The 25,658-nt window shown below is 36.6% G+C and overlaps 1 protein-coding gene across 6 annotated transcripts in view; it reads left to right on the forward strand.

The window, feature by feature from the left end:
- Positions 1–25,658, forward strand: part of CABIN1 (calcineurin binding protein 1) — a 116,911-nt gene that overhangs the window by 7,286 nt on the left and 83,967 nt on the right. For 3 of the 6 annotated variants that reach the window (XM_086761305.1, XM_086761307.1, XM_086761308.1), the window contains exons 8-24: positions 169–318; positions 1,444–1,736; positions 2,774–2,942; positions 3,399–3,535; positions 3,943–4,160; positions 6,040–6,118; positions 6,363–6,550; positions 7,803–7,952; positions 8,798–8,992; positions 10,091–10,327; positions 11,813–11,969; positions 12,203–12,318; positions 19,156–19,317; positions 20,483–20,689; positions 21,088–21,233; positions 22,948–23,209; positions 24,818–25,078. In XM_086761305.1, the coding sequence (XP_086617431.1) occupies positions 169–318; positions 1,444–1,736; positions 2,774–2,942; positions 3,399–3,535; positions 3,943–4,160; positions 6,040–6,118; positions 6,363–6,550; positions 7,803–7,952; positions 8,798–8,992; positions 10,091–10,327; positions 11,813–11,969; positions 12,203–12,318; positions 19,156–19,317; positions 20,483–20,689; positions 21,088–21,233; positions 22,948–23,209; positions 24,818–25,078 (3,127 nt within the window). The remainder of the gene's footprint in view (positions 1–168; positions 319–1,443; positions 1,737–2,773; positions 2,943–3,398; positions 3,536–3,942; positions 4,161–6,039; positions 6,119–6,362; positions 6,551–7,802; positions 7,953–8,797; positions 8,993–10,090; positions 10,328–11,812; positions 11,970–12,202; positions 12,319–19,155; positions 19,318–20,482; positions 20,690–21,087; positions 21,234–22,947; positions 23,210–24,817; positions 25,079–25,658) is intronic. The other 3 variants (XM_086761306.1, XM_086761309.1, XM_086761310.1) reach the window with 1 other exon arrangement.

Raw genomic sequence — 25,658 nt, forward strand, 5'->3', positions numbered from 1 at the left:
TATATGCGTGGTATAAAGTTTGTAAAATAATGTTATTTGAATGCTTGTTTTAACACTGTTTATTTTTATGTTACATTATAGGAAAATATCAAATGAATCTCCTCAGGCTTTTTAAAAAAACACCCAAATGCAAAACACTTTAACTTGTCTTCACTTATTATTTCTTAGTGACATGTCTATCCATAATGTAAATGTGAATGCAGCTGAAACGGGAAGAATCATAGATGAAGCACTGGAGCTACGTAAGAAAAGACAGGCTTTGCTAGTGCGTGACAGAGAACCAGACCTCAGACTGGTCCAGCCAATTCCCTTTTTCACGTACGTCTTTGTATTTTCTGTTTTTAAAAGGTTTCTCTGAAGCTACTTATGCTGGTGACTGTGTTGCACTTTGGATTTCTTCAGAACACACTTTTTCATGTGAAAACAAACAAATCAGGCCCCCAGTGTTTTCATATTTCATGAATCTATAGGTTGTTTTGGTCTGCTTGCAATTTTAGCATAATCCCCATATCTATCGGTATTCAACCAAATTAAAAAAAAACCAAAAACCAAAAAACCAAAACCCCCCAAAAAATCCCAAACAAACCCAAAACATAAGGATGATTTGGCAGCCATTCCAGCTGTATTGCTGAATTTTTTCATGTATTACTAGTTTGTGTATAAACTTCAAAGTAAGTTTAGCTTTTAAAATAATGTTTTTACTATTAAGATAATGGAAACTCAAAAAGAAATTACAAGTCTTTATTTGCAGCAAGATATAAGGATACTAAGAAGTTGTTATATATGTCTATATGTCTTTATTAAGGCATACAGGATTGGGGTTTAGTTTGTTTTTTTTTTTTTATTGCACATATTTTTCTGGAATGTTAGTGGCCTTAGCAGATAGGTCCTGTTGCAAAGAAGTTACTTGTGGATAAGGGTGAGATTTTTTTATTGTTGATTGAATGCAGAATCTGAAAATGGTTCCTTGACACTACTTTTTTAGGGTTCAGAATAGAGTAATTTCCTCAGCAACCACTGCATACACCTTTTTTTGTTAGAGACATTTTTTGAGATTAGGCACATTATTGACTCCCATTTCCTTCCGACTGAAGCCAAGTCACCAGTTTCCTCTGAAAACTTTTGCCTGCCGCCACATTTTGTTCTTGTTTTTCTAAATTGTGTATTCTAGAAGGAAAGCTCCTAGGGAGCTCTATTCCAGGCCTGAAATTCTCAGTGATCTATATGACAGGAAATACAGAAGGATATTCTCCAGCTTTTCTAGCTGTGGGACAGGTTTTGACACTCGGATATGTCTTCCTCTCCCACTGGAAAGCTGCTCTTGCTACCTCTAAGCTATTGGAGAAAAACAGTGTTGAACGCTGTTAGGTTTTTAAATATAATTTAGGAAATAATGTGGCAAGAATTAATGAAGTTGTGATGCCATTGTGTTTCCACATGCAGGTGGAAGTGTTTAGGAGAAGCTTTACTTGCCATGTATCACCACCTCACAACATGCGATCCTCCTCGACCCAGTCTGGGAAAGAGAATTGATCTCTCAGAATACCGAGACCCCGTTCAGCATCTGAGTCTTTCTCCTACCTCTACTCCTGTTAGTGTTATTCAGCCAACTCCTGTCAGCACTAATCCAGGGGTGACAATGCCTGATCCTGTGTTACCTTACACTCCGACGACACCCAGCTTTCCGAGTCACAGTCAGAGTTCCTTGGAACCGGGAGCTGCTGTAGGTGAGCAAGGTACTTCAGTCTAAGATTCAAGATATCTTTTCTACTTATCTGAGTATTAAAAGCACTACAGAATTCATTGGGAAATGCTGTCTTTAAATTGTGTGTTGGTGGATTCAGAACCTTTTCAGCATATGTGTAACATCTGGTAGAAAAAGTGAAGTTGAGCTCTATAAAATTAAGTTCTATGAACTATTCACATAAGAAAAGAAAGGCCACCTAAACTACCCGAAAATCGTTGATTCCTGACTAAGACATAGGATGAGTGTTCAGGACAGTGGACTTACTTTTCTGTCTAATAGATCTAAGAGTCAGGTTGGTTTGTTGGTTTTATTTGTTCCTGCAGTGCAGGAGTATCTAACCTCTTCTGGTTTTGTGCTATTGATTCATACTTCAGTTTTTCGGTCTTCAAGATCAGAAGAATCATGACTCCATTCCAGCAGCGATGCATCTCAAACTTTTGATGTTGTGAAGTCTTGAGCTTCTTAGGATGAATGAGCTGTTATAGGAAAAAGATGACTGGAGTATTCTGCTCATGTGTAACTTAAGAACCTGAGAGAACGAAGCTGTCAGCTGTATTTATTTGAAATCTGTAGTAAGAGGTTTGAATATTTTATACTGTAGCTGTATATGTATTCACATATCTAAAACTATCAAGGAGTTACCAGTGTTATGTTGATATTCATGGGAATTTACAGGTGTGCTGAAGTTAAAGGCAGACTCCTCTGGTGCCCATTTCAGAAACTTTCTGAAGGCTAAAATAATGAATAATGAAGTGCAGAATTTTCAGCAAGTCTGCTTCTTGCCTCAGGCCAGCGTTTTTATGCAAAATACCATAGCTACTTTATATTAAATAGATTTTTAAATAAATTTTTGGCACTGTCTTCAGAAGGAAAAGAATGAATCTCAGGTGTTGCTGGAGAATAAAATAAAGTGTCAGCCACAAATAAATTGTGAAACAAAAAGTGGGTAATTGTTTTTATCTTTAAAAAAAATTAAGCTCTTGGTATCTTTATTCTTCCATTTTTTAAAAAAAATTCTGGTTTTAGGTGACATATCTGCAGGTGATAAATCTAAGAAAGGAGTGAAGCGAAGGAGAATTACAGAAGATAGTGGGGAGACAGCAAAAAGGAGATCTGCTAGAGTCCGAAACACCAAGTGTAAGAAAGAAGAAAAGGTTGACTTTCAGGAGCTGTTGGTGAAATTCCTTCCTTCCAGGTATGGTACAGCAGTAACTTAATTATAAGAGTATCAAGAGCTAAGTAGAGGAAGGAAACTGTTTGGTTTTTTTTTTGATTGATAGACCTCAATAGGCCCTAAAGCCACTAGACCCAGGTATTTTTGGAAGCAGATGTGATACATTGTCTTCTCATCAATTTAATAAAACTTTTTAGTGAAAATTACTAAAAACTAATTTAAAAATAAGAAAGCTTTTATTAATGTGAAAGTGAATTAGAGGATAATGCAGATGTCAAATTGGGTAAGATCAACAAACAAGTTAATCTTGGTTTAGCCAAAATTTGAGTTACAAAATTTGTGAACTGGATGCAAATCTCTGAATGTGCTTCGGTTATGTACTTCCACTGTTAAAATGTGCACAACACGCTGTATTTAGGTTTCACTTGCTAGTGAGGACTTTGTTGATGCTGTGGTTTTTGTCTGCCTTTCACACAGATTAAGGAAATTAGATCCAGAGGAGGAGGAGGACCCTTTCAATAACTATGAGGTGCAGTCAGAGATCAAAGAAGAGAATTTCCAGCATGTTGGACCACATCGAATGTCGTTTGATTCTACAACATTTATGGAATCTGGTAAGGATTTTCTTATAACTTCCACTCTTTCTGTTTTTTCTTCCATATTGTATGCTTTTTTTCCCTGTATTTTCCTACCTTATATCTAGAAGATACAAAAGTGTGTGTTATTTTTAAAAGTATAATTTTATGGCATAGAAAGATCTCATTTGGTGACAGGTGTGATTTAAAAAAAATTTTTTTTTTTTTAAAGTCTTGGGAACTGCTTAGTTACTGTGTGCAAGAGCTGTATTGTGTGGAGCGTCCCATTTAAATAGATTGAAATACAGGAATTTAATTCTGCCTGTATGCAGCACAGGAGAACTGCTGCAAGGTAATGCGTAAAACACTGCTGAAACTTACTTGTTTCAAGTGGTGGTTTGCCTTGACCTTAAACACGTATGGCTTTGTGTTTATCTGCTTTCTAGAAAAACAGGATGTTCATGAATTCTTGCTGGATAACCTGAACAATGGTGGGATCTTGGAGCTGATGATGAGATATCTAAAAGTCATCAGCCAAAAGTTCCTAGTGAAGTGGCCTCCTGGCTTGTGTGAGGTGGTCCTTAGTATCTATAATAGCTGGAGAAAGCACAGTAGTAGTCTTCCCAATCCACTACTGAGGGACTCAAGTAACCAGCATATCAAGGTAATGAAACACTTTTCCTTATGACTATTTCTTTGCCACTCTGTTGCTCACTGTGTACCAAAAGTACCTCACTGAAATCCAGCAATTAGCTGCAGGTTTTGCTTAGCTCTGTCTGCGGAGCTGCTTGTCCTAGCTGTTGCATCTTTCATAAACTGTGGTATACAGCTCACGTAGCTGTTCCTGAGCTCCTGGAACGTATTGGGGTGATGCTGTATGTAAGTATACCCTATAGATAATAAGTGTGTGTATACATATGCCCACACACATGCATATAGACAGAAATACTATAGACATAAAGGTATTTTACCCCTTTACGCTGTTGTTGTGCTTTCTTCCCTTGCTTTGCTTCTGATATGACACAAAGTTTTGTCTTCTCATCAGCTGAGTAGAGAGGCTGCTCTGTTCACACTGGCTGATTGAAGATCAGCATTTCCGCTCTGAACAGAGTAAATACAGTTTAGTTTTAAAAGAACCTGCAACTTACAGTAAAAAAAAAACCAAACACCCAGAACCAGAAAAAAAGAACCACCCCCACCTCAACATCACCATTTAATTAACTTTAGAAAACTGTAGATTTCACAAATGCAAATAGAGAAAATGGGAAGTTCATTAAATTTAGTGTTAAACTGGCTTAGTGATGCAAGATGATACTTCTGGAATTATAAAACCGGTGCTGATACTTGTTGTCCACTGGGCCTGCCTATGTTATCTTTTCAATGTTAGCAATGTGTATTCGTTTGGGGAGTTATTTACCTTTGGATGACTGCAGTTTGAAATATTTTTTTAGATGAACAGTGTTTCTACTTTTTTGCAAATAAAAAATGAATTCTGAAAACTGTGTTCCATTGACTTAATTTACCAAATAAACAAACAAACGTATCACTACATAGCAGATGCTACGTTTTTTATGCATCCTGTGACTTTTGTATTTCTATGTTTTTCATATATACAAATTTAATATATACATATCCTTTTTTAAACAAATGTAAATATATTTATCAATGTATTCCATTGGTTCTCACTATGACTGCCTAACTGCTTGCTTGTATGTAAACTTTAAAAAGTCAAGGCTTTGTAGCTGTAGTATTAAAATCACTGTTCTCATGCTTGTCTATTCTTTTTCATCATTGAATTTATTTTAAGCTTGATCTCCAAGCTATCCTGAGTGTAATAAATTCAGGTTTTTAAGGCTGTAAAGGGCTATTCTGGTAATGTGTATAGACCATCAAATCTTTTTACGAGCACCTGTTTTTTGCAGCTGGACCTGTAGCCCTTATTCCTATGAATTTAATCAGAAAATCGTATATTCTTCACTGCACAAAGCTACCTGGCAGAGATCCATGGTGATGAGATTTTTAATATACTCCTGAACTTTATCCAGCAAGCATTAATAAGCTGATAAGACTAGAGGACATACTCAGTCTCATCGAGATAAACACTGAAAAGAAATTATAGGATATAGACTTTTTATTTCTCAAATATCAGTACTTCTGCTGTATTCTGGAAACAGGCTTTTAGTATGATTTAGCAATTTAATACAGTTTTATTTCAGCTAGGTACAAAAATAAAGATGTCACTTTTTTCTAACATCAGACAGTGCTATTCTAACTACCTTCTTTTATGAGCTGAGATTTATTTTTTTTTAATGCTCCTTCTAAATATTGTCTTGTTTTGTACCTGTTGATTTGTAAATGCTATTATACACCTTTAGACAGAAGAAGAAGTAGTTACAGCTTGGGAATAGAAATCCCAAGAGGACAAGTTGAACGTTTTCTTTGAAGTAAATCACAAATTTAGTGGTGGGCTTTTTTTGTTCTTCTTTTAATGTATTTCTTCCTATGTGCTCTTTTTTGATAACTTCATATTTTTTTTTCTGAAGGATATGATGTTGATGAGCCTGTCTTGCATGGAACTGCAATTAGATCAGTGGCTACTGACAAAAGGGAAGAGCTCTACAGGTGAGAACTGAATGTTCCTTTCTTCAGACTCTAAAACACTCAAGATATATGATTAAATGTTTCCAGGAATTTGCTGGATTTTGGAGCTATTTTTTCTTAATGAATATCTTTCAGATCTGTATTTTATTGGTCTATCAATTGTTTGTCTTAAAGTAGATCACTACTTCTGAAATACTAGTATGCAGGTCTCTTTTCATGCGATGCTCGTAACTTTTTTGATAAAATGTAATAAATTGATTTGCAGTTTCTCCACGAAATTGCCCTGCTGCCTCTGTGAATGGCAAGTTTGGTCCTGACTTCCCAGGAACTCATTTCTTAGGAGACCTGTTGCAGGTGTCATTTGCATCCTCACAGCGAGATTTATTTGAGGAAGGCTGGATGGAGTTTGTCACTCGGGTGTATTGGCTGAAAGCTCGCTTTCTAGCTCTGCAGGTTTGTTTTACTTTTGATTAACAAATTAAACTTTTCCCAAATTAAAATCAATGTTGTTCAGAGATGCTGCAGCTGATTCGGGAATCTCAGCTCATTTAAGCATGCGGATAAAGTCAGCTCAAAACGTAGTAATTTCATTTTACTTTTAAATATGATTAACTATCCCTAAGGGTAGAGGTGGAAATGAAGTAGGAGGTCTCACATGTTAAGCTAATATTCAAGTATGTTTAATACATAAGTCTTTGTTTAAATTAGCTTAAAAAAATATATTTGGACCAAAGTTATTTAGAGTAGTGGTGTGTAGCTGCAGAACATGGATTTTCTGGGACCTGGGCTCGTGGATACTATCAAAGTCACAGTCCAAAACGCAGCTTTCAGCTGAAGCAGGCTGTAGATTTAATTACTCCCCCTCTGCTTTTTCAAGGTAGCATGATTCTTCTTAAGAGAAGTTGAATTTAATATGCAGATTTTGAAGCAGAGGGTTTTAAACCTATCACTAAGGGAATAATTTGAAATAAATGTTATTTGATCCTAGACTTTTTTTTTCCCTCCAAGCATTGTTTCCTCAGGACATCAAAGAGTTTGTTTATGCACCAGTTATGTTTAAGTCAATTGTCAGCTAATAACATGAGTCAGTTTCGTAAGTGTGAACTAGCCAGCTCCTCCTTTTAGGTTTTGCATCTAAGATTTCCTTTCTAATAAACTTGAGAAAAAATGAGAATTCCAATATGGCTACTGCCATCTTTTCTCTAGATACACAGAGTTACGTTTTGCCTATGCAGCTTGCGTTCCTCTCCTGACCACTCAACTTCAGTATCTGCTTCAGTTGGACAGAGCAAGCAGAATGCATTCACTTTGCAGAAAATAAGAACGTTTCTTGACTTGATGTTTTTATTTGCACAAATGGAAGAGTTACTTCTACTGTTTTACTCTTCCATGTGTTTAAAGGAAAGAGATTTTCGCAAACCAATTTAATCTTTCAAATTTATGCAAGCTGAATTCAATTTCTCTGGTTTGTTTTACCTGTTATTAAAGGAACTGGTAAGATATACTGGGCGTTTTTGTTTGTTTGTTTTTAATTTGAGATTGTCAATTGGGTAAAAACAAATCCAATTTGGGAGGATGTGCAGTAATCACACTGTCAGGGCCTGCATTGAATTTAAAACATTTTCTAAATGCTTTAGAAACCCTTGCTGCAGACAGAACTCCAGTTTTGTTTGTTTGTTTGTTTTCCTCTGTACTGTTTCTGTAGGGAGACATGGAACAGGCTCTTGAAAACTATGACATCTGCACTGAAATGCTACAGAGCTCCACTACAATGCAAGCTAAAGCTGGCAATGAATGCAACATCGTAATACGGTTACCTAATCTACATGTTGATTCTGTTGTTTCTTTAGAAGAGGTAAGAATTAATTTGCAAGTATACTCTCCACACTCCATCCCTCCCAGTTTCAAAGGTCATCTATGAATTAGCTTTTTTGTGATGGAAGTTTACCATATCTGTCCTAGAATTTTCTAAGAGTGAAAGGACAAGTTCATAGAATCACTGAATGGTTTGGGTTGGAAGGGACCTTTAAAGGCCATCCAGTCCAACCCCCCTGCAAGGAGCAGGGACATCTCCAACCGGATCATGTTGCTCAGGGCCCCCATCCAACCTGGCCTTGGATGATGATGATGTCAAAGCCATCATTTCCTTTTCAAAAAGACACATTTTGGATCTGCTGGTCCTGTACAACTCAAGACTGCTTTATTGCTTTTATGTAAAATAAAAATATTAGAACAGCTGCATGTAGAGCAGTAGCTTACTAGATTAGTGGGTTTTTTTTGTTTTCTTAAACATAAATTTCACCTTTGCTTAAATGAGCTCTTTACTTCAGCAATCTGTTTTCCACATAACAATTTGCATACACTTTTAAACAAAGGGATGTCCATCTTCTATTCTTTCTGTTCTTTGACGTCCATCTGATGGATGCATGCTTGCAGTGTAAAAATGTGTAATTTGGGGATTTGAGGCAAAAAAAAAGTTTAAAATCATTAGACCACTGAAGTAATACACTACATAATAATTACAAATCTGTGGAATGGGTGAAGTGTTATATAGCAGGTGTTTTCTTCCTGGTTTCTGTTCCTGGGTGTAGCTGTAAAGTTCACATCGCTTTACAGCTAAACTGCTAGGAGAAATGTCAGTAGTCAAATGTATGTGAAGACAAAATGAAAGTCAGATTGTTCCGTCTGTAATGTTTACAGATTGAAAAGAACCTAAAATCTCTGGAGAGATGCCAGTCTTTGGAAGAGATCCAGCGACTGTATGAGGCAGGGGATTATAACGCAGTGGTGCATCTGCTTCGTCCAACATTGTGCTTTAATGGTTACGGCAGAGTGAAACATCTGGAATTTGTAACATCCATACCAGAGAGACCAGCACAGCTGCTTCTCCTACAGGTTTGGTTTGTTTCTTCAAAAATCTTTTTTTAGTAAGTGATTAAGACTTATTCTTGAAAACAGAATGAAAGGATTTCTAGAATGAGTGTTAATGGCTAGTGAGTCTTATTTACAAAGCGAAACATGGAATCAAATCTGTAAATGAACTGAAGAGCATAGCTTTATCGACGTCATTAAGAATATACCAGCTTTTGCTAATGGAGAATGTGGCTAAAGATATAAGATGTCTGAGGCCTACATGAAACTGGCCAGAAAAATTATAAATTCAAATAAACTTGAATCATTTGCAGAGACATCTTATGGATGGATTCATGCTATCTGCATCTGCTGAGAATACTTCCTGCTTTTGCTGATGTTAACTGTATGGTGACTTACAGCCATTCTGAAACTTAAAAGTTATCGAGCGTATGAATGACAGTGTTCTGTCCTGCGTGAATGACAAACTGTTGACAGATAATCCGGTATAACAGCTGTAGATTTAGTCCATTTGACATTATGAAAAGAAGTGTACAAACGAGCTCAGCTATAGGAACAATTTGAGCCTGACAGGTTCTCTGAGGGGAAAAAAAAGGTTGCACAGAAAAAGACTGATGCTATTTTAACTGGACTGAACCAAATCCTACAGCTTCCATGCCATCTTGTCACCCAAATTTGGCAGAGTAGAAAGAAGATGACTTATAGTTGCTCTTTTGTTATTTATGACCTAATAAAATGGTAGCACGTAAGATCCAAACTCTGTTTCTGTAGAGCCTCTATTCAACTGCATATCATCAGAATTTTAGGCTTATGGCCATCCCTTTCATGAATGTTTGGTTTTGTGGTTTTTTTTTTTCTTGTATCTCTTATTAAAACAGAAAGATTCAGTATTTTGGGGTTTTTTTTGGTTTTTTTTTTGATCATACTTGTTCGTTTGTCATGTAGAGTCCCTGCACCTCCTCTTGTCCTTTTTTAATGTCATATTACCATTGTTCTGTTACCATTTCATTAAAGTAACCACATTCACTGCATATATTGCATTGTTTTGCTCTGGTGGGCATTCATGGTTTAAAATAACCCTTCATCCTTATAATAGTTTTTTTTCCTTTTTAAATTCCCTAGGACTCCCTGCTCAAACTGAAAGATTACAAGCAATGCTTTGAATGCTCAGAAGTTGCCTTGAATGAAGCAATTCAGCAGATGATTAATATGACAGCAGCCTCTGCTAAAGAAGAGTGGGTTGCTACGGTAACACAACTGCTTGCAGGAATAGATACTTCATTATCATCAGTCAACAGCATCCTGAAAGACCCTTCTGTAACGACCAGCCTTGTTCGATTAACAAACAACCTGATTCAGGTAACCTGTTCACTTGCACTAGGAAAGAGGTATTGTGTGCTGCAGACCTTCAGAGATGATACAGCTGCTGTGTCTGAATTGCCACCCACTGGCAGTGACGTTTTGGGTTACGTTTTTGTTGGGGGAAGATCAGCATTACCTTCGTAGTCTTCATTTTCATTTCAGTGTGTTAGAGATGCACTGAGCACACCTGTGCTAGCAACAGCAAGTACCTTTAAACACCGAGCTGCCTAAAATATTCGAAGAATGGTGGCAAGATAACCCAAGAAACAACACTATTTTCTTACACTAATTGGAATGGTGATAATGTGAAGACTAATTGAGCTGGCTGGGTGCAGTTTGTAAGTTATGGCACTAATCTTGGCTGTATGTGTGTTGGGCTAGAAGACAAGATCCCGTAAGCCTTACGAACATGGTAGAGTTGCTTGCAAGTGCTGGTCAAGCTAAGGGTTTTTGCAGTAAAAACAGAGAGGCTGATGAGAAGAGAGCAGGAAAAGTAGTGATGTGCAGACTGTTTCTAGCATTATGAGTACAGCTAATGTTAGCCTTTTAAAGAAGGAACCTTCAAACCTTAAAACTACTGAATGAATATTTTTTCAGTCCAGGTAACAAATGGCAGGCTGTCTGTTCTGTTAAGAAGCTGGTCTAGTTAATGTCAAAATTCAGTGTGCTTGCAACTCTCAAATCTCCCTTTACTTCGGTAAAAGCCAAGGACCTTCGCTACTCACAAAATCACTCATTTTGGACAGTTGTATGTGTGTCACTATGTTGTGGAATGTAATGGAATTCTGGAGAACAGAGTGCTCATTGTAATCCTAAATAGTTTCTGTAGTAATAATAAATATGATTCTTTATCTACAAAAGTACCAATAGAAAAAGTGTTGTATGTGTGAAAGAATGTGAGAAAAGTGTAGGACTTCAGAAATCTCTGGCACTATGGCAATAAAATGGGCAGTTGTCTATTGGAAATGCTAGGGCAACGGTTCCATGCCACAGCATTGTGTTACTCAGAATGTATTCAGTTACATCATTTGTATAGCATCTGTTAATGATTCTAGTTGATCTTTAACAGTTGTTGTAAGACCTGGTAAAGAATTCAGGAATTCTTTTAACTAAGTTCCTCTTCCTTGCTGGGTTGTAGATAAATTTCTTGTCCACTAATGAGCCCTGCTAATGCTAAGAATTTATGCTGCACACTTGCTTACTTTGTATTGTTTGTGTATGGTATTAACAGCGACATAACTAGTTGGAAAATGAGATGCAAGAGGAATGTCAGGGTAGGGGAGATGATCTTCTACCCTTCCTTGTACCAGCTGATCTTATTTCTAGGACTTTTACTACCACTTGTTTTGAGAAGCTGAGACTCGACTTTAGATTATTTCTTTAGGATAAAATACATTGCCAGCTTGGGGCTGTTTGGAAAGGATTCACACCTGATGTTTATTTTGTATCACTTTGTCTTTATAATGTCTGTTTCTTTATTAGATCATAGACTGCAGCATGGCAGTCCAGGAAGAACCAAAAGAACCGTATGTGTCCTCAGTGCTTCCATGGATTATCCTTCACAGGATCATCCAGCATGAGGAAGATGCTTTTCAGTCTCTTTGTTCCCAGCAGCAGCAGCAGAACCAAAGAGAAGAAGGTGAGTTAGTTATCCATATTTGCATGTGGAGCTGAGCTCTTTACCATCTAGCTCTGGAACATAAATAAGAAATTTCTTACTTGTCATCTTACCTTGCTGGCTGAAGAGGGTAGAGGCGTGTGCAAATATCACTTTATCACTGAGGAAACTTCTTCTTGCCAGATGAAGCATTAGCTAGTTGGATTTAACTCAGTTCTGTGCTACTTAAATATTTACCAACTTCTTTCTTCCAGTGAGTCCTGATACGCCTATGTTGCCTTCTTCACTCATGCTGCTGAACACTGCTCATGAGTATTTGGGAAGAAGATCTTGGTGTTGCAATTCAGATGGCGCTCTTCTCAAGTTCTACGTAAGTGTTAGCATCGTAGAATAATTTAGGTTGGAAGGGACCTCTGAAAGGCATCTGGCCAACCGCCATCTCAAAGCAGGGAAGTTATATTGGACTGTTTATTGCCTTGTCTTCCTATTAAAAATATGCCTTTAAATCCACTGTCCTTCTCCCAGACAAACGCATGAACGTTTCAGTCAGTTTAATCTGAATAGCAAAGGCTTGTTTTTCCAGACCCCTGTCCGTCAAGATGCTTTCTAAACAGGACTTTTTGTCAGACAAGAGATGCCTTTGGATAACCAACTCTGTACTATAAAATATCTTAAATGGGAATTAGTAAATGATCTACCTTGCCCCGAAAGAGAAAGCACCGGAGAAGTGCTAAGTGATTATTTTGTGTATGTAGGAGAAATGTGGGCCTGTATCAGCCACTGATCATGTGAAAACTTAGGCTGAATAACTTGGATTTTTTGGTGCTTAGCTTCAGAAGATGCATCTTCTACTTTTTAAAAATAAACAGAGGTAATGTTTGAAGCTAATAAAAATTTCTGGTGCTTATCTGCATTCATCCAGATGACTGGTAATATCGTAATTGTGTATTCTTTCCTGTGGTAAAATCAGAGGTTGTTCGTGGTTTGGGTTGTTTTTTTTTTTTTGTTTTTGGGTTTGTTTTGTTTGTTTGTTTGTTTGTTTTTTGTTGTTGTTGTTTGGTTGGTTTTTTTGGTGATGTGAACGTATAAAACTGCTTGCAGCTTGTGGACTGTGGAAAGGGAATACCTGAATACTGAATCTATATCCAGTTTTATCTTTTCCTTCTGTGTCTGGTAGCTCAGCCACATCCCTGCCCTGCTTGCAGCAAAGGTTTACTCTGATTTGAATTCAAAATTTTATTTTAAATTTTCAAATAACATTTTACTTGATAATATATCTTAATTTTCAGCTGTCCTCTGAGAATTAAAAGTAACAATTCTAAATTCACAACTGTTGATGGTGAACAATCACCCCAAGTCTGCTAGCTAGAGAGGGAGAGAGGGAGGGAGCATGAGGCATGTCAGGAAAAATAACAGACAAAACAGAAAATCCCGTTTTTCCTGCTTATCTCTCAAATGTCTTTCTGGGAGGTGAGCTGTCTGTGTGGATGGAGCACGCTTCCTGCTCCAGTATTCCAGCAGTGACCATGGCTTTTGTCCTCCAACCAGGAGGTAAGGTAGGCAGGACAGAAATGGCAAACTTTGGGCAAGAGGTGCGTGCCGTCTCAGCAGCACGTTTTGGTGGGTGTGCACTTTGGTCTTTCACAGAGCACAAAAAGCAAGTGGACTTAGCAGTTTGCTGTAGGAGTAAGTAACTCTGGTTCCCCACAAGGAGCGTGATCCTAGAAAGTAACCAAACCATACCATGGAGAATGAGCCTGTTAATTCCCCAGAAATAAGTACCAAATATTATGAGTGGAAAAATGCTGTTAAAGTGATTGCCAGTAGTGTTGCGTAGCTCTTCCTGAGAGAGACCAGTTTTTTGTGTATACCATGTCTTTATTTCCTCAGAGATCAAATATTTGATAAGGATTTTGCAGTTAAGTAGATTTAACACTCATAATTGATGGTATTAGCAACAGAATTCTACTCAATTATGCACAAATGAGACAGGCATGATATGACAATGCAAACTTTTGTTACCTCCCGTGTGCTATTAATCAGCCTCAACTGTATTCAGGTCTGCTTGTCTTTTTTTCTCCCAGTCCAATAACAGAAGGATGAAAGGGATTTAAAATAATGCACTGAAGGAGGAAAGGGAAAGAGAAATACTCAGTGTCGTACTTAGCCATTTTAGATGTTTTCTGTTGAAAAATGCTGAGTTTATCATGAATTCGTTGTAATGTATAGCACCTCTGAAGATACGAAAAATTTAGATATTGCTAAAGTTAACAATCTTGTCCTTTGAAGAATTATCTGATCATTCACGTGAAGTAAAAATGCAGACAAGAGGTTTTTTCAAAGCTTTTGTAAAGCATTGCATAACTTATTTTGTTCATTGTAGAGTTTTTCCTAGGTTTTGATTGTTGTTTTGTTTTTCTTCAGAACACAAATGCCGGTAGTTCAATATATAGAAAGAACTTGGGTGGAAGTCTTATTTGTGCTGAAAGGGGTGGAGTCATTATCCTTAACATACCTTATTGTGTTGTCAAAGATGTTAAATATAAAAATGGATGCAGCAGAGATGTGGATAGTTAGTAGTAGGGATGTGGATAGCTGGCAGCAAAGCTCAGCAACTCAGTACATGGACTTTTTATAGAAATAAAAAATGCTGTAACTTGCTTTCAGATGAAGCTTGAAGTGTTTTAAATTCATATAAAGAAAAATTAATTATTTAAGGACATTCTTCTGTCATCACAAACTGTGAGACCAAGTTTCAAGTATTAGTGACCTTTAAGTGGAACAATGGGTATAGTCTTTGCTTTTAAAAATACATTGAAGGGTAATTTATTCTCAAGAAGAGAAGAAGTGAAGAATCGTGCTCATTTATGTTCACTAATCAAAATGATATTCAAAAGTTTTGATTGTGAGAACTCTTACATTAAACAAAAGAAAAATTAACAACAGTGAATGTAAGAAGAATGACAGTATGCCTAAACATTAGGATTGAAAAATTATGTTCTCTGTTTGGAAGTCAGTTTTCTAAAATCTAGTGATTAATAGAATTGAACTCTTGAGTATTGAGATAAAATTGAAAGTAAACCTGAGAACATTTTATTTCCTGTCTTAATTCCCATTCATCTGTGGACTTCCCTCACGGGAAGAATAGTTGTTTTCTTCTGATTTTCCTCCTCTGTTTTGCTTCTTGCACTAGGACTTTATTTTTTTTCCTAGGATTTGAAAAGGAAGTAGGAATAACCAAGTGATCTGATAGTACTGTACATCATTCACAAGCTGAGAAAAACTCTAGTGTTACTTCTTTAAAATTGCTGCTAAAATAACCCAGTGGGATTCCATATTCATCTTGTCTCAGTGATTCTAAATAAGTTACTTAATTCACAGAACTGAATTTGTCAAGTGTTATGTAAAGTTTGCACATTTTCAATATAGGTAAATACTATTTAACAAGTGAAAAACTGTACTTAACTGTCAGCCAGGAAAATTCAGTTTTGCATTTTGCAATTAAACTCAGTTACTTGTTTCTTCCAAATCACAAGAGTAAAAATCTGCAGGCCATCCTCTGTCCTCAGTTATGCATCTGGAACGGTATTGATTGCTGGTAGACCACGTGATGTTACCTGGATTTCATCCTAAAACTGTGATGTATTTGGCTGTTCTGCTGTTGATAAATTTGACTTATTTGATTATATCTGCCTTGATTTTATACCACAGACTGAAAAATAGTAGTTCTGTTATTTTCATGTTATTAACTAAATGTAACTTCAAATATACATGTAGAGTTCATCTGTTGAACAAAGATGATGAGAATGAAGAATTACTTCAGTCCTTCGCGTCTCTGTGTCTGAAGGCAGTTCTTTGCTCTGTTGTTCAGATGGGCATGTTAAAAGATCTAATATGCTCCAGAAATGGCTGGCTGGGCAGTAACGCTATAGCATTATTGGATTAAAGGGGCTACCCATTCATTGTCGACCTTTTAAAAATTATTCCTTGTGTCTAGTTGTTAAACCAGAGAAGAAATTTCCCATGGTTGAAGGAGAATATTTCTATTTATTGGTCTTTCGTCACTTTATCCTTAGCTTAGAAACCAAACTGCGGTCAGCTTTTCACTGTGCAGAGTAGTGTCAGTCTGGGATAGCCTGGCTGTTGGCAGAACCCAGATGATACAGTACTGTGGCATTCATTGGGCAGTGCTCTACAAGGATGTTTTGATGGCACTTTACAGATTCAGCTTGACTTCATTGAGGTTTATTACCTTCAGCCAAGAGAAAATCATGATTAGTTCTGCATTGAGCTACTCAGGAATCTCTTATTTTCCCTTCTCAGCACGCCCTAGATCTTATTAGCTACAGCTCAGTGCCAGACCCCATCTAGCTCGGCGTTTGAGCGGCAGCATGTCCAGGACTGTAATTTAGACAGCTAGGATGGATGGCGCGGAGAGCCTGAGGGGTTCTGCAGGAGTCGGCTCACTCTGCTAGGGCTGGAGCTAATGAACAGTGTTTGAACTGAGGCTGATTCAGAGTAGGACTATTAGATTATCTCTGCATCCTGCTCCCAGTCTCCCTAGTGTTAGGAGCATAACGCTGACACACCTGAGCTACCTCTGTACGGGTCTACCTTGGGTCCAGAGGGCTTATTGGCTCAGGCATTGTGCTTCATCAAAATAGGCAGCCTGTTTCCAGGCTTGAGCTGGCCCTCAGATGTAGTGCTCTGAAGTAAGGAATGTGAATTGTGTGTGTGTGGTGTGCCTGTATCTACAGACTGGGAAGTCTGATAGTCTGCCCTGTGAATCTGGATAAACTCCTGGTAATCGAGAGCTGTGAATGTATTTATAGCTAGGTCTTTGCAAATGTCATCAGATACTTTGAAGAAAATCTTCAGTTTTCAGTGACAGAATTGCCCAATTCTTAAACTAAAATCTGATATTATTGAGTACAAGTATTTTTAGTTTTCAGAGACAAGAGCGTGTTGGAAGGGTAAGGAAAGACAAAGATAAAATGGGATGAATTATTTGAAGAGAACAGCAGCTTCAGAATGTTAAACAGAAGTGTGCTTTATAGACTAGTATTAAATGATCACCCTCTGCGGGTGAATTACCTGCTCCAGTACATAGTATTGCTTGTGGCTGAAGGTGATGTGCAGAAGAAGATGTTAATACGTAGTTAAGTCTTTTAGCGATAGTCAAAGTCTGAATTAAGAACAAGTCTGGGTTACTGCTAAGAATTTAAAAGCTGAATAAGAACACAGGAGATTGTTTTGAACACTGTTGGAGTGAGAATTCTGTTAGTGGTGTTAGATGTGGTTTTGTTTGCAACAGTAGCAATATCACCCTTTTGTTCCAGTGTCCAGTGATGCTTACATCTTCCTTTCAACTTGCTTGTCTACACTGTTCATAAATTTCAAACGTTGTTCACAAATTCTTACAGGAAAAGTAGTGGAAAACAAGGTGTCTGCTGTGACTCAAAGATGATTGCTGTGCCTCAGCACTTCATTGAAATGCCTTCTAAGAATTGTCTTTACTCTTATTTTTCAGGGTTTTGGCTCTTAATAAATGGTACCTTGTTCTGAGCACAGATTGTCTGAGTAAAAGAGAATGAACATCATATAATCCCAGCACTTAAAGACAAGCTGCTTGTGGAATGTCATGTGGAGTGACAGGATTTTGCCTTGTGATGATGTGCAGTGCTTGTAGTGTCAGGAAAGCCAATCATGATGAGAAGCTTCTTGTAGCACGCGTCATATCCATAAATAATTGAGTTTACAATCCTAGATGTTGAAAAATGAGAAATGGTGATAAAGAGGCAGCCAAAGTGCTGTGAAAGTCATATGAGCTTTTACACAAATTGCAACTAGGTGGATATTTTGCATTTTCAATTTATGACTGCAAAATTTCAGTTGAGGAAACTCCTAAGTTAACCAGTGTGTTGAGGCATGGCTGTGGCTGGTTTGGAGAAGTCAGATCTTACTGAAATTAATAAATGAAAGCTGATACTTTTTATCAGAGGAGAAAAGTTAAAGGAAATTACTTAACCAGTTCATTGAACTCTCCTGGTAGTATGCAGCTTCCTAAAACTTTAGAGGCAAATCAAAGTGGAGAACTTGGTATTTTTCTGTACCCTGCAGCCTCCTGAATGATGACTAGAGTAGTAGCATTTCTCTTTTACCACCTCAAATGAGTTTTTGTTAGGCATAACAGGTGCGCTTTTCTAATGGACGCACACACACACACGACATATTGCTGTTGGATGTGTTAGATATTATGAATGTAATTTCTACTTACACATTTCATTTTAAATTTAAGTTTCATGGTGGAACATGTTGGAATTGATTCTTAAACCTCAGTGCTTAAGTGTGGGGTTTGTTTTGTTTTTGAAATAAAGATCCAAAATCTCACTACACGGATTACCCTTGGTGAACATTTTTCTATTGACTTTGAAATGTCTTCCTGCAATGTGTGCTTTTTTTGTTTGATTTTTAAGGAAGCTTACTGAAAATTTTCAAAGAATTACCTTCTGTCTTTTGGCGTTCAGGTGCAATTTTATTTAATTAATGTATTAGAGTAACAGTGTCTTCCAAAATATGCTACTAATGGATACTTTTTCTTGTGATGTTGAAGTTAAAGATAGCAACTTGCTACAGTCTTTAGTCATTTGGGATCAGTCCGGCCACTTTCCTTGGTGTGCAGCCACCTGTATGATACTGTTCATGCTGTGCAATTCTGTATCCCTTTTAGCTGGGTTTGTGTTGGCTGTCCCTTCTTTTTCCTCAAAGTCCTCTCCATCTCCTTTTTTCATGTAGAGGAAATTGATGTTTGTGTATTAGGGCAGGGATTCTTCTGTACCTTTTTCTTATTCACAGGATTGACTGTGAAGAAAACTGTAGTTTTTATTTTCACAGAAGCAACTTGGTGTGTAGTGGAAAAATTTGAATGATCTTGAGTCTGAAACATTAAGCTGATATCTAATCTCATTGATTAAAGATAAGAGTTCATTCATTTACATAGATAAAAAATAAAAACACTATTGCAGTTACAGTGCCATTGAAATGATTTGTGTGAGACTAGTTTACATAAATACGGGTAATATTTGGTTGTAATTGGGGAAAATACATGTCGTTCCTTAACGTCGTTGTCATCATCTGCCTTCAGACAGCTAGGTAACTTAATGCAATCTTGTAGATGACTTTTCCATTTATATTTGTGGTGTTGTAGGTTCAGGTACTACAAAAAGAACTCGCAGCGTCCACTTCTGAAGATACTCATCCATACAAAGAAGAGCTGGAAACAGCCTTGGAACAGTGTTTTTATTGTTTATATGGTTTCCCTAGCAAAAAAAGCAAAGCAAGGTACCTAGAAGAACATTCAGTACAGCAGGTAAGAGAGGTATTGTTGAATGTTGAATGTGTTGAAGTGATGAAAGATACATTCTTGTTTGGTTTTAGTGCACCTTAATATATTTTGGAGAAAGATTACTTTTATTTCCTTGTAAAATTGATGTATTTTACATATTGTAGAAAATAAACTAACTTAAAAAAAAAGGAAGCCTTTATGAATATAGAGGGTCAGATATTTGAAATGAAATGCTAACATAGTCTTTCACACAGTAATCTGCCATTTTGAAACTATTGACAAATCTATTTTATTGAGCCATAACTTTTCTGTTTTCAACAGAGAAGAAGTCCCAGTTTGAGGAAAATTAGAGAGGAAAAAAGTCAGCTTGAGAGAAGAAAACTTAGCAGCCAACCTTGCAGTTTATGAATGTGAAAAATGTCACTGTTAAAAATTATCCAAGTAAATTATATTATTGCTTATTTTGAAATTGATGATGGTAACTATCTGGTAGCTATTTATGAGAAATGTGTGAGATTCAATTGAGTTTGGGAGAAGAACAACTGCACAGTGCCTTGGGAAGAGGGTTGTAGTGTTAAGGAAGGCACAGAAAAAGCAGGTCAGCAATCCTCTGCCTTGAAACATCACTGATTTTACTCAAAAACCTCAGCTGATTTTGCATTTACCAAATGCAAGTAATCACAGAATTATAAATGAAAAACAGTTTCATACAAGTAAAACAATTGTCTGGCTCCTTTGAACAGAGCTTTTTAAATACACAAATACTGTTATGTTATTATTCATTGAATGTTTGTGAATTCTAGCTCTTAAACTTACCAGTTAGAAAGTGAAGATAATGAGAAAATGGGAATAACTAAGAAAAAGGGAAGCATAAGGAAATTACCCTCCACCCAGAAAAATCCCATCTGTTACATTTGGATGAAAAAGTTCTTATTGAAATCATAGGCAAATTGATTTTTAGTAATGCAACTTCCCTATTTTCAATACAGAGGTAAAATTAACTGTAAGGAATAAGATGAACAGTAAAAGGAGAAAAACTTAGTCTAGCAGAGATTTAATTTGTTCCCTGTTAGGGTAATATGTCTGTTCTTAAGAACTAGAAAAGCCATAGAAACTCATTGTTAGTAGGCTTTTGAATTTTGGAATTGGAGATAATTTTTTTTCCCCTCTCATCTACCTTCTTCTTCAGGTTGATTTAACATGGGAAGATGCTTTGTTCATGTTTGAATATTTTAAGCCTAAAACTCTTCCAGAATTTGATAGTTACAAAACCAGTACTGTGTCTGCCGATTTGGCCAACCTTTTGAAGAAGACTGCTACAATTGTTCCTCGAACAGACAAGCCTATGCTGAGCCTAGATACTGTATCTGCCTATATTGAGGGAACATGCAGCAAGGTATAATTAATTGCTTTTAAAAAACAATGAAAGGTATAAAATTTATTGTTGTTATTTTTATGTTGACTTTGCCATATCTAGGGGAGTGATTTATTCCATGGTGTTGGATTTCCTCAGGTAATTGCATTTAAATGAAATAAGAATGACACCACCAAAGCTTTTAATCTTGGAATGGCAAGACGTGATATTGATTAATATGGAGTCAGTATGAGATGTTCATTAGTGTTTGAAAGTGCTCTGTGTTTCTGTGGAATGCTTTCACTGTCTTCATATTCAGTACCTTCATATTCTGTCATGAAAAGGCTACTTTCACTGCAAGGAAGAAACATTTAATATGAACATCTTGTTTAATATGAACATTTTGTTTAATATGAACCTTTACTTTTTTTTATTTTCAGGCACCGTCTCTCCCGGACGGTGCAGACTATTCTCCACCAGTGGTGACTGAGTTATACTATCTTCTGGCAGACTATCATTTCAAGAATAAAGAACAGTCTAAGGCCATTAAATTTTACATGCATGACATTTGTATTTGTCCAAACAGGTCAGTATTATTGAATCCAGCTGCACATCATTCATTCTTCTCACTTCTTTCAGTATTGAAGAACAGACAACAAAAGATATTTATTTTTGTTTCAGGAGTTTAAAACAAACAAACAAGCCCATTTCCAATCCATTATCATAGGTAGATTGTATAATTAAGGGCATCTCAAAAACAACGAAACAAACAAACCATAAAACCAAAACCTAGTGTTAAATATTTGATTGGTTTTAAATCTAAACCAAAACCAGAAAGGAGGGGGGGCAAAATTAAAATCAAGTATAACTGAGAACGGCAAGGACCAAATCAGTATTTATGTTTTGCCGCTTTTGTTCTTTGTTTTGGCGCATTCATACATGATAAGGAATGAAAAATGTCACTGTTTAATAGCATAATCTATAGCACAAATAGCATTCTTTAGTGAATTAACTGTTAAGGCTGACCTCTTTCTAAAATTTTTGATCTTGCTGCCGGAGAATTACTTAGAGAACAGAGCTCAAGTAGAGAATTTAAGTGATATTTAAACTAAACCACCCTGTTCCATGAGAATTTACAACTTACTGAAATATACCACCAAGATTTAAGCTCTCTTATCTTAAAAATAAAACATGTTTTAAATAGGTCTTCTTAAATGAATTAAATAACCTTTACATTTTCTGATTAAATATAAAGTTTGCATCTTAGATGATAGCTATCATTTTAATTCTCCTTGAAGCTGCTAAATCAGCATCAGTAACAAATACCCTAGTTTGAAAGACTTGAGACAGGAAAACTATTTCTAAATCTAGTCACATCACGCAGACAAAAGGGAAGGTGAAAGCACAGAGCAATTTTACATGTGAAATCTCCAGAGGAAATAGCTGTAGTTTAATGTTATTGAATCTTCTAGTCTGAGAACTGTGATTAGCAGATTGCTAAAACTTTTATTTGAAGTCTGATAAATTACAGAAAAATCCCCCCATTTTTCTGTATTTTTGATACTTTAAAACCTAAATTCATAACTAAATGACAGTGGAATGCATATATACTTTAATGGGTGACATTTTGTTGCTCAGGAGATGCTTTATGTGGTAGCATAGTATTTTTCCCCAGTCATATGAGATGTTACTTCTTAAAATATCTGTATTACTGTTCCCCTTTCACTCCCCTCGGGAATCTGACTATTGAGGTCACTTGATCCAGAAATGGGTTTTCAATTGAAATTAGCAAGAAACTACAAGCGAAAATGTGAGAACATTATGATTATTCCTTTGGTGTTAGAATCACGGTAGAACTGAAAAATTTCAGAGCTGTTGACCCTAGATACTAATGTGAGATTATGGACTGTGAAAAATACTGTTCAGACTGTATTGTCCGTGACCTAATAAACACAGGACTGGACAGTTACTGAGAAAATAAATCAGTGGGAGTGCTTCCACTAGAAGTATAGATATGCCATTTTTGCACGTCAAATAAACCTTGTTGTTTCATCTGTTTTTCATGTTTAACACTTACTGAGGACAGTCCTTTATTAGGAAATAATTTTTAATAAAATCAGTATGATTTAGGCTATACAGCCTCTGTCCCGCTTGAGAGGAGGAGGCGAGAAATCTGTTTTCAGAGAGTGTATGATGAAAGGATGTGAAAGTTGTGTGTATAACAAAATGAATCTTGTCAGTGCCATTCAGTGTAATATTTAGGGGGAAATTGTTCACGTGTTGTGTCCTTGCTTGCATAGGTTTGATTCGTGGGCTGGCATGGCTCTGGCTCGGGCAAGTCGCATTCAGGACAAGTTGAACTCTAATGAACTGAAAAGTGATGGCCCAATCTGGAAGCACTCTACTCCTGTCTTGAATTGCTTCAAGCGAGCCCTAGAGATTGACAGCTCGAATCTCTCCTTGTGGATCGAGTACGGCACCATTTCCTATGCCCTGCATTCTTTTGCATCCCGACAGCTTAAGCAGTGGAAATCAGAACTCCCCTCTGAAGTTGTGCAGCAGGTGGGATCTAAATGAGAGCAGTATGACATTTTAAGTATTTTAAATTCTCTTTTTGAATGTAATAACCCTTAAAATTAAATATTTACGTATTATATATGTAATATATATATATACACACACCACATACTAGGCTGTATGGTTACTTAGTAATATTGGGAATTCTAATATTCACTCATATAAGCTGCTGGTGTCAAGCAGTATTTAAAGGGTTTTTTCCTTTCTTTTTCGTATGTAAAATTAGTTTGAGCCTGATCTTTGAATTATCTTTCAAATGTGAAACAAAATTATTGTAACTTTCTGGAAAGGGGAATTATATTTACCTTACCTTTCTGTAAATGTCATAGGGTGTTTCCAGGAAAAGGTGAAATGTATACATATTTAAATAGTGAAAAGATCAAGAATTACTCTGATATCTGTGTCCTTATGTCATCTCTTGTATCTAAAGACATCCTCCACCTTTTCTGTGGTTTTGGGCTATTTACTTAAACAATAGATTAAAATGAGGAGGTTGATAGAATTTTCATAGAAAAACTTGTTATAAATTCATTAGCTCTTTATGCATGGTGATGATGAAAAAGTTAGAGTTATTAAGAAGTTTATTGCTAAGACAAAATGAACACTTCTAAATAGTCTTTGACAGTGATAAGAATTGCTAGGGGAAATGTTTTGTTTGTGTTTTTGGACCAGCAAGCTATGTTTCTGATTTAACTATTCTGACTTAGAAGTGCTGCTCCTGAGCGTCTGCTGTAATTTATAAAAACTTGTAGTGTTGAACTATAGAGAACAGTATTGGGAACATCCTTTGTTTCCAGGAGAATGTATTTACAGCAAGGTGATGGGTCTTGCATCTGATATATCTCTTCAGGACTATGCTCCTCATACATAAAAACCTTATTATTCTCTTCTCAAAAAATATTTAGGAAAGGAAAGGCTATGTTGTAGTTCTTGAAGTGCAACAAGTGCTTAGGATACTGTTATACTCAACAATTTAAATTTTTAAACTTATTTTTCAAAGAGAGAAAGTTATATTAATGCATTTTTGACCTAGTTCTTTTTAATGTGAATTTATTGGTGGCTAACCTTAATTTATGTTGCTGGGTTTAATTTCTTTGGGGGGAAAATAAAAAAGTATTCTTGCCATAGTCAGCTCAAATTTAGATGCATTGCAAGCAAGATGAAATAGATTTCTTCACAAATGATTGTGGTCCATAGTGGCTCTAGAAGACTTTAGTTGCAGAACAAAACAAATAATTTTTTTTCTTTGAAGTGATAATTAAAGCACTGAAGAAGTGGTAACGTTACTTTTGTAGACATATATATTGGTTTGTTATTTATTGGATTTGTATTTATATGCATGTTCTTAAACTTCTGTCTTACTGTTTTGTTTTGGTTACTTGTGCAGCAGTGACTGGAATGAACAAAAACCTATCCATAAACATATTGCAGGTCATCAGGATGTATTTGATCGCTTGGATATGTTCTGTATCTTTTAGGTCAAAAATACTTTAAATGATGTACCTTGTTTATGCACTTTTATATGCAGGAATGTATTTTTAGAATCCCAGCCACAGTGAATTCGTGTATTCTCAACACTTTGTTCGATCACAGATGGAAGAGCGTCGCGACAGTATGTTGGAGACAGCCAAATTGTGTTTTACGTCAGCATCTCGCTGCGAGGGAGACGGCGATGAAGAGGAGTGGCTTATTCACTACATGCTGGGAAAGATTGCCGAGAAGCAGAAACAGCCTCCTGTTGTCTATCTGCTTCATTACAAACAGGCAGGTCATTACTTGCATGAGGAGGCTGCCCGATACCCAAAGAAGATTCACTACCATAATCCACCAGAACTTGCCATGGAAGCGTTGGAGGTAAAGGAAGTTAAACACGTAGGCTTGAAAACCTCATTCTCTACTGATAATGGAATAGCAGTTATTAATGGTTCATGTTATTAGGTGTATGCATATGGTGCTCTGCATCTGGAACATGTACAAGACTAACTTGGAGAATGAAATGGAGTCTGTTATTCAGGCTGGCTTTGCTTTAAAGACAGTTTATGTACACAGTCAGTATAGGACAGACAGGCAGAATTTCCACTTCTGGATTTCGCTGAACAGTTCACTAGTCGGTTTTTATCAAAATCAGATGTGGCTAGGTTTCACAAGCGTCTCACCTATGAAAGCATAAGTCCATGCATGAGTTGGAATAGTAGTCTTAACACCTTTGCTTTCACCGTGCTGTCTAGTAATAGTGGATCTGGAACATATCCAGTGAAGACTTGCTTCCAAGTAGACTAAATCTGCTTTCATTGTTGTATTCTGTAGGTTGCAGTTATAAAATTTTTACAGTATTCAGACCTTGTCATTTACAAGCAGCTTTCAAAGGCAGGAAGTGTCCTATTTGGGTGAGCTGAGTAGGACTGACCAGGTAACAGATGACTGTCTTTGCTGA

Source organism: Chlamydotis macqueenii, chromosome 17 (assembly GCF_036417535.1).
Source record: "Chlamydotis macqueenii isolate bChlMac1 chromosome 17, bChlMac1.mat, whole genome shotgun sequence".
Lineage (NCBI taxonomy): Eukaryota > Metazoa > Chordata > Aves > Otidiformes > Otididae > Chlamydotis > Chlamydotis macqueenii.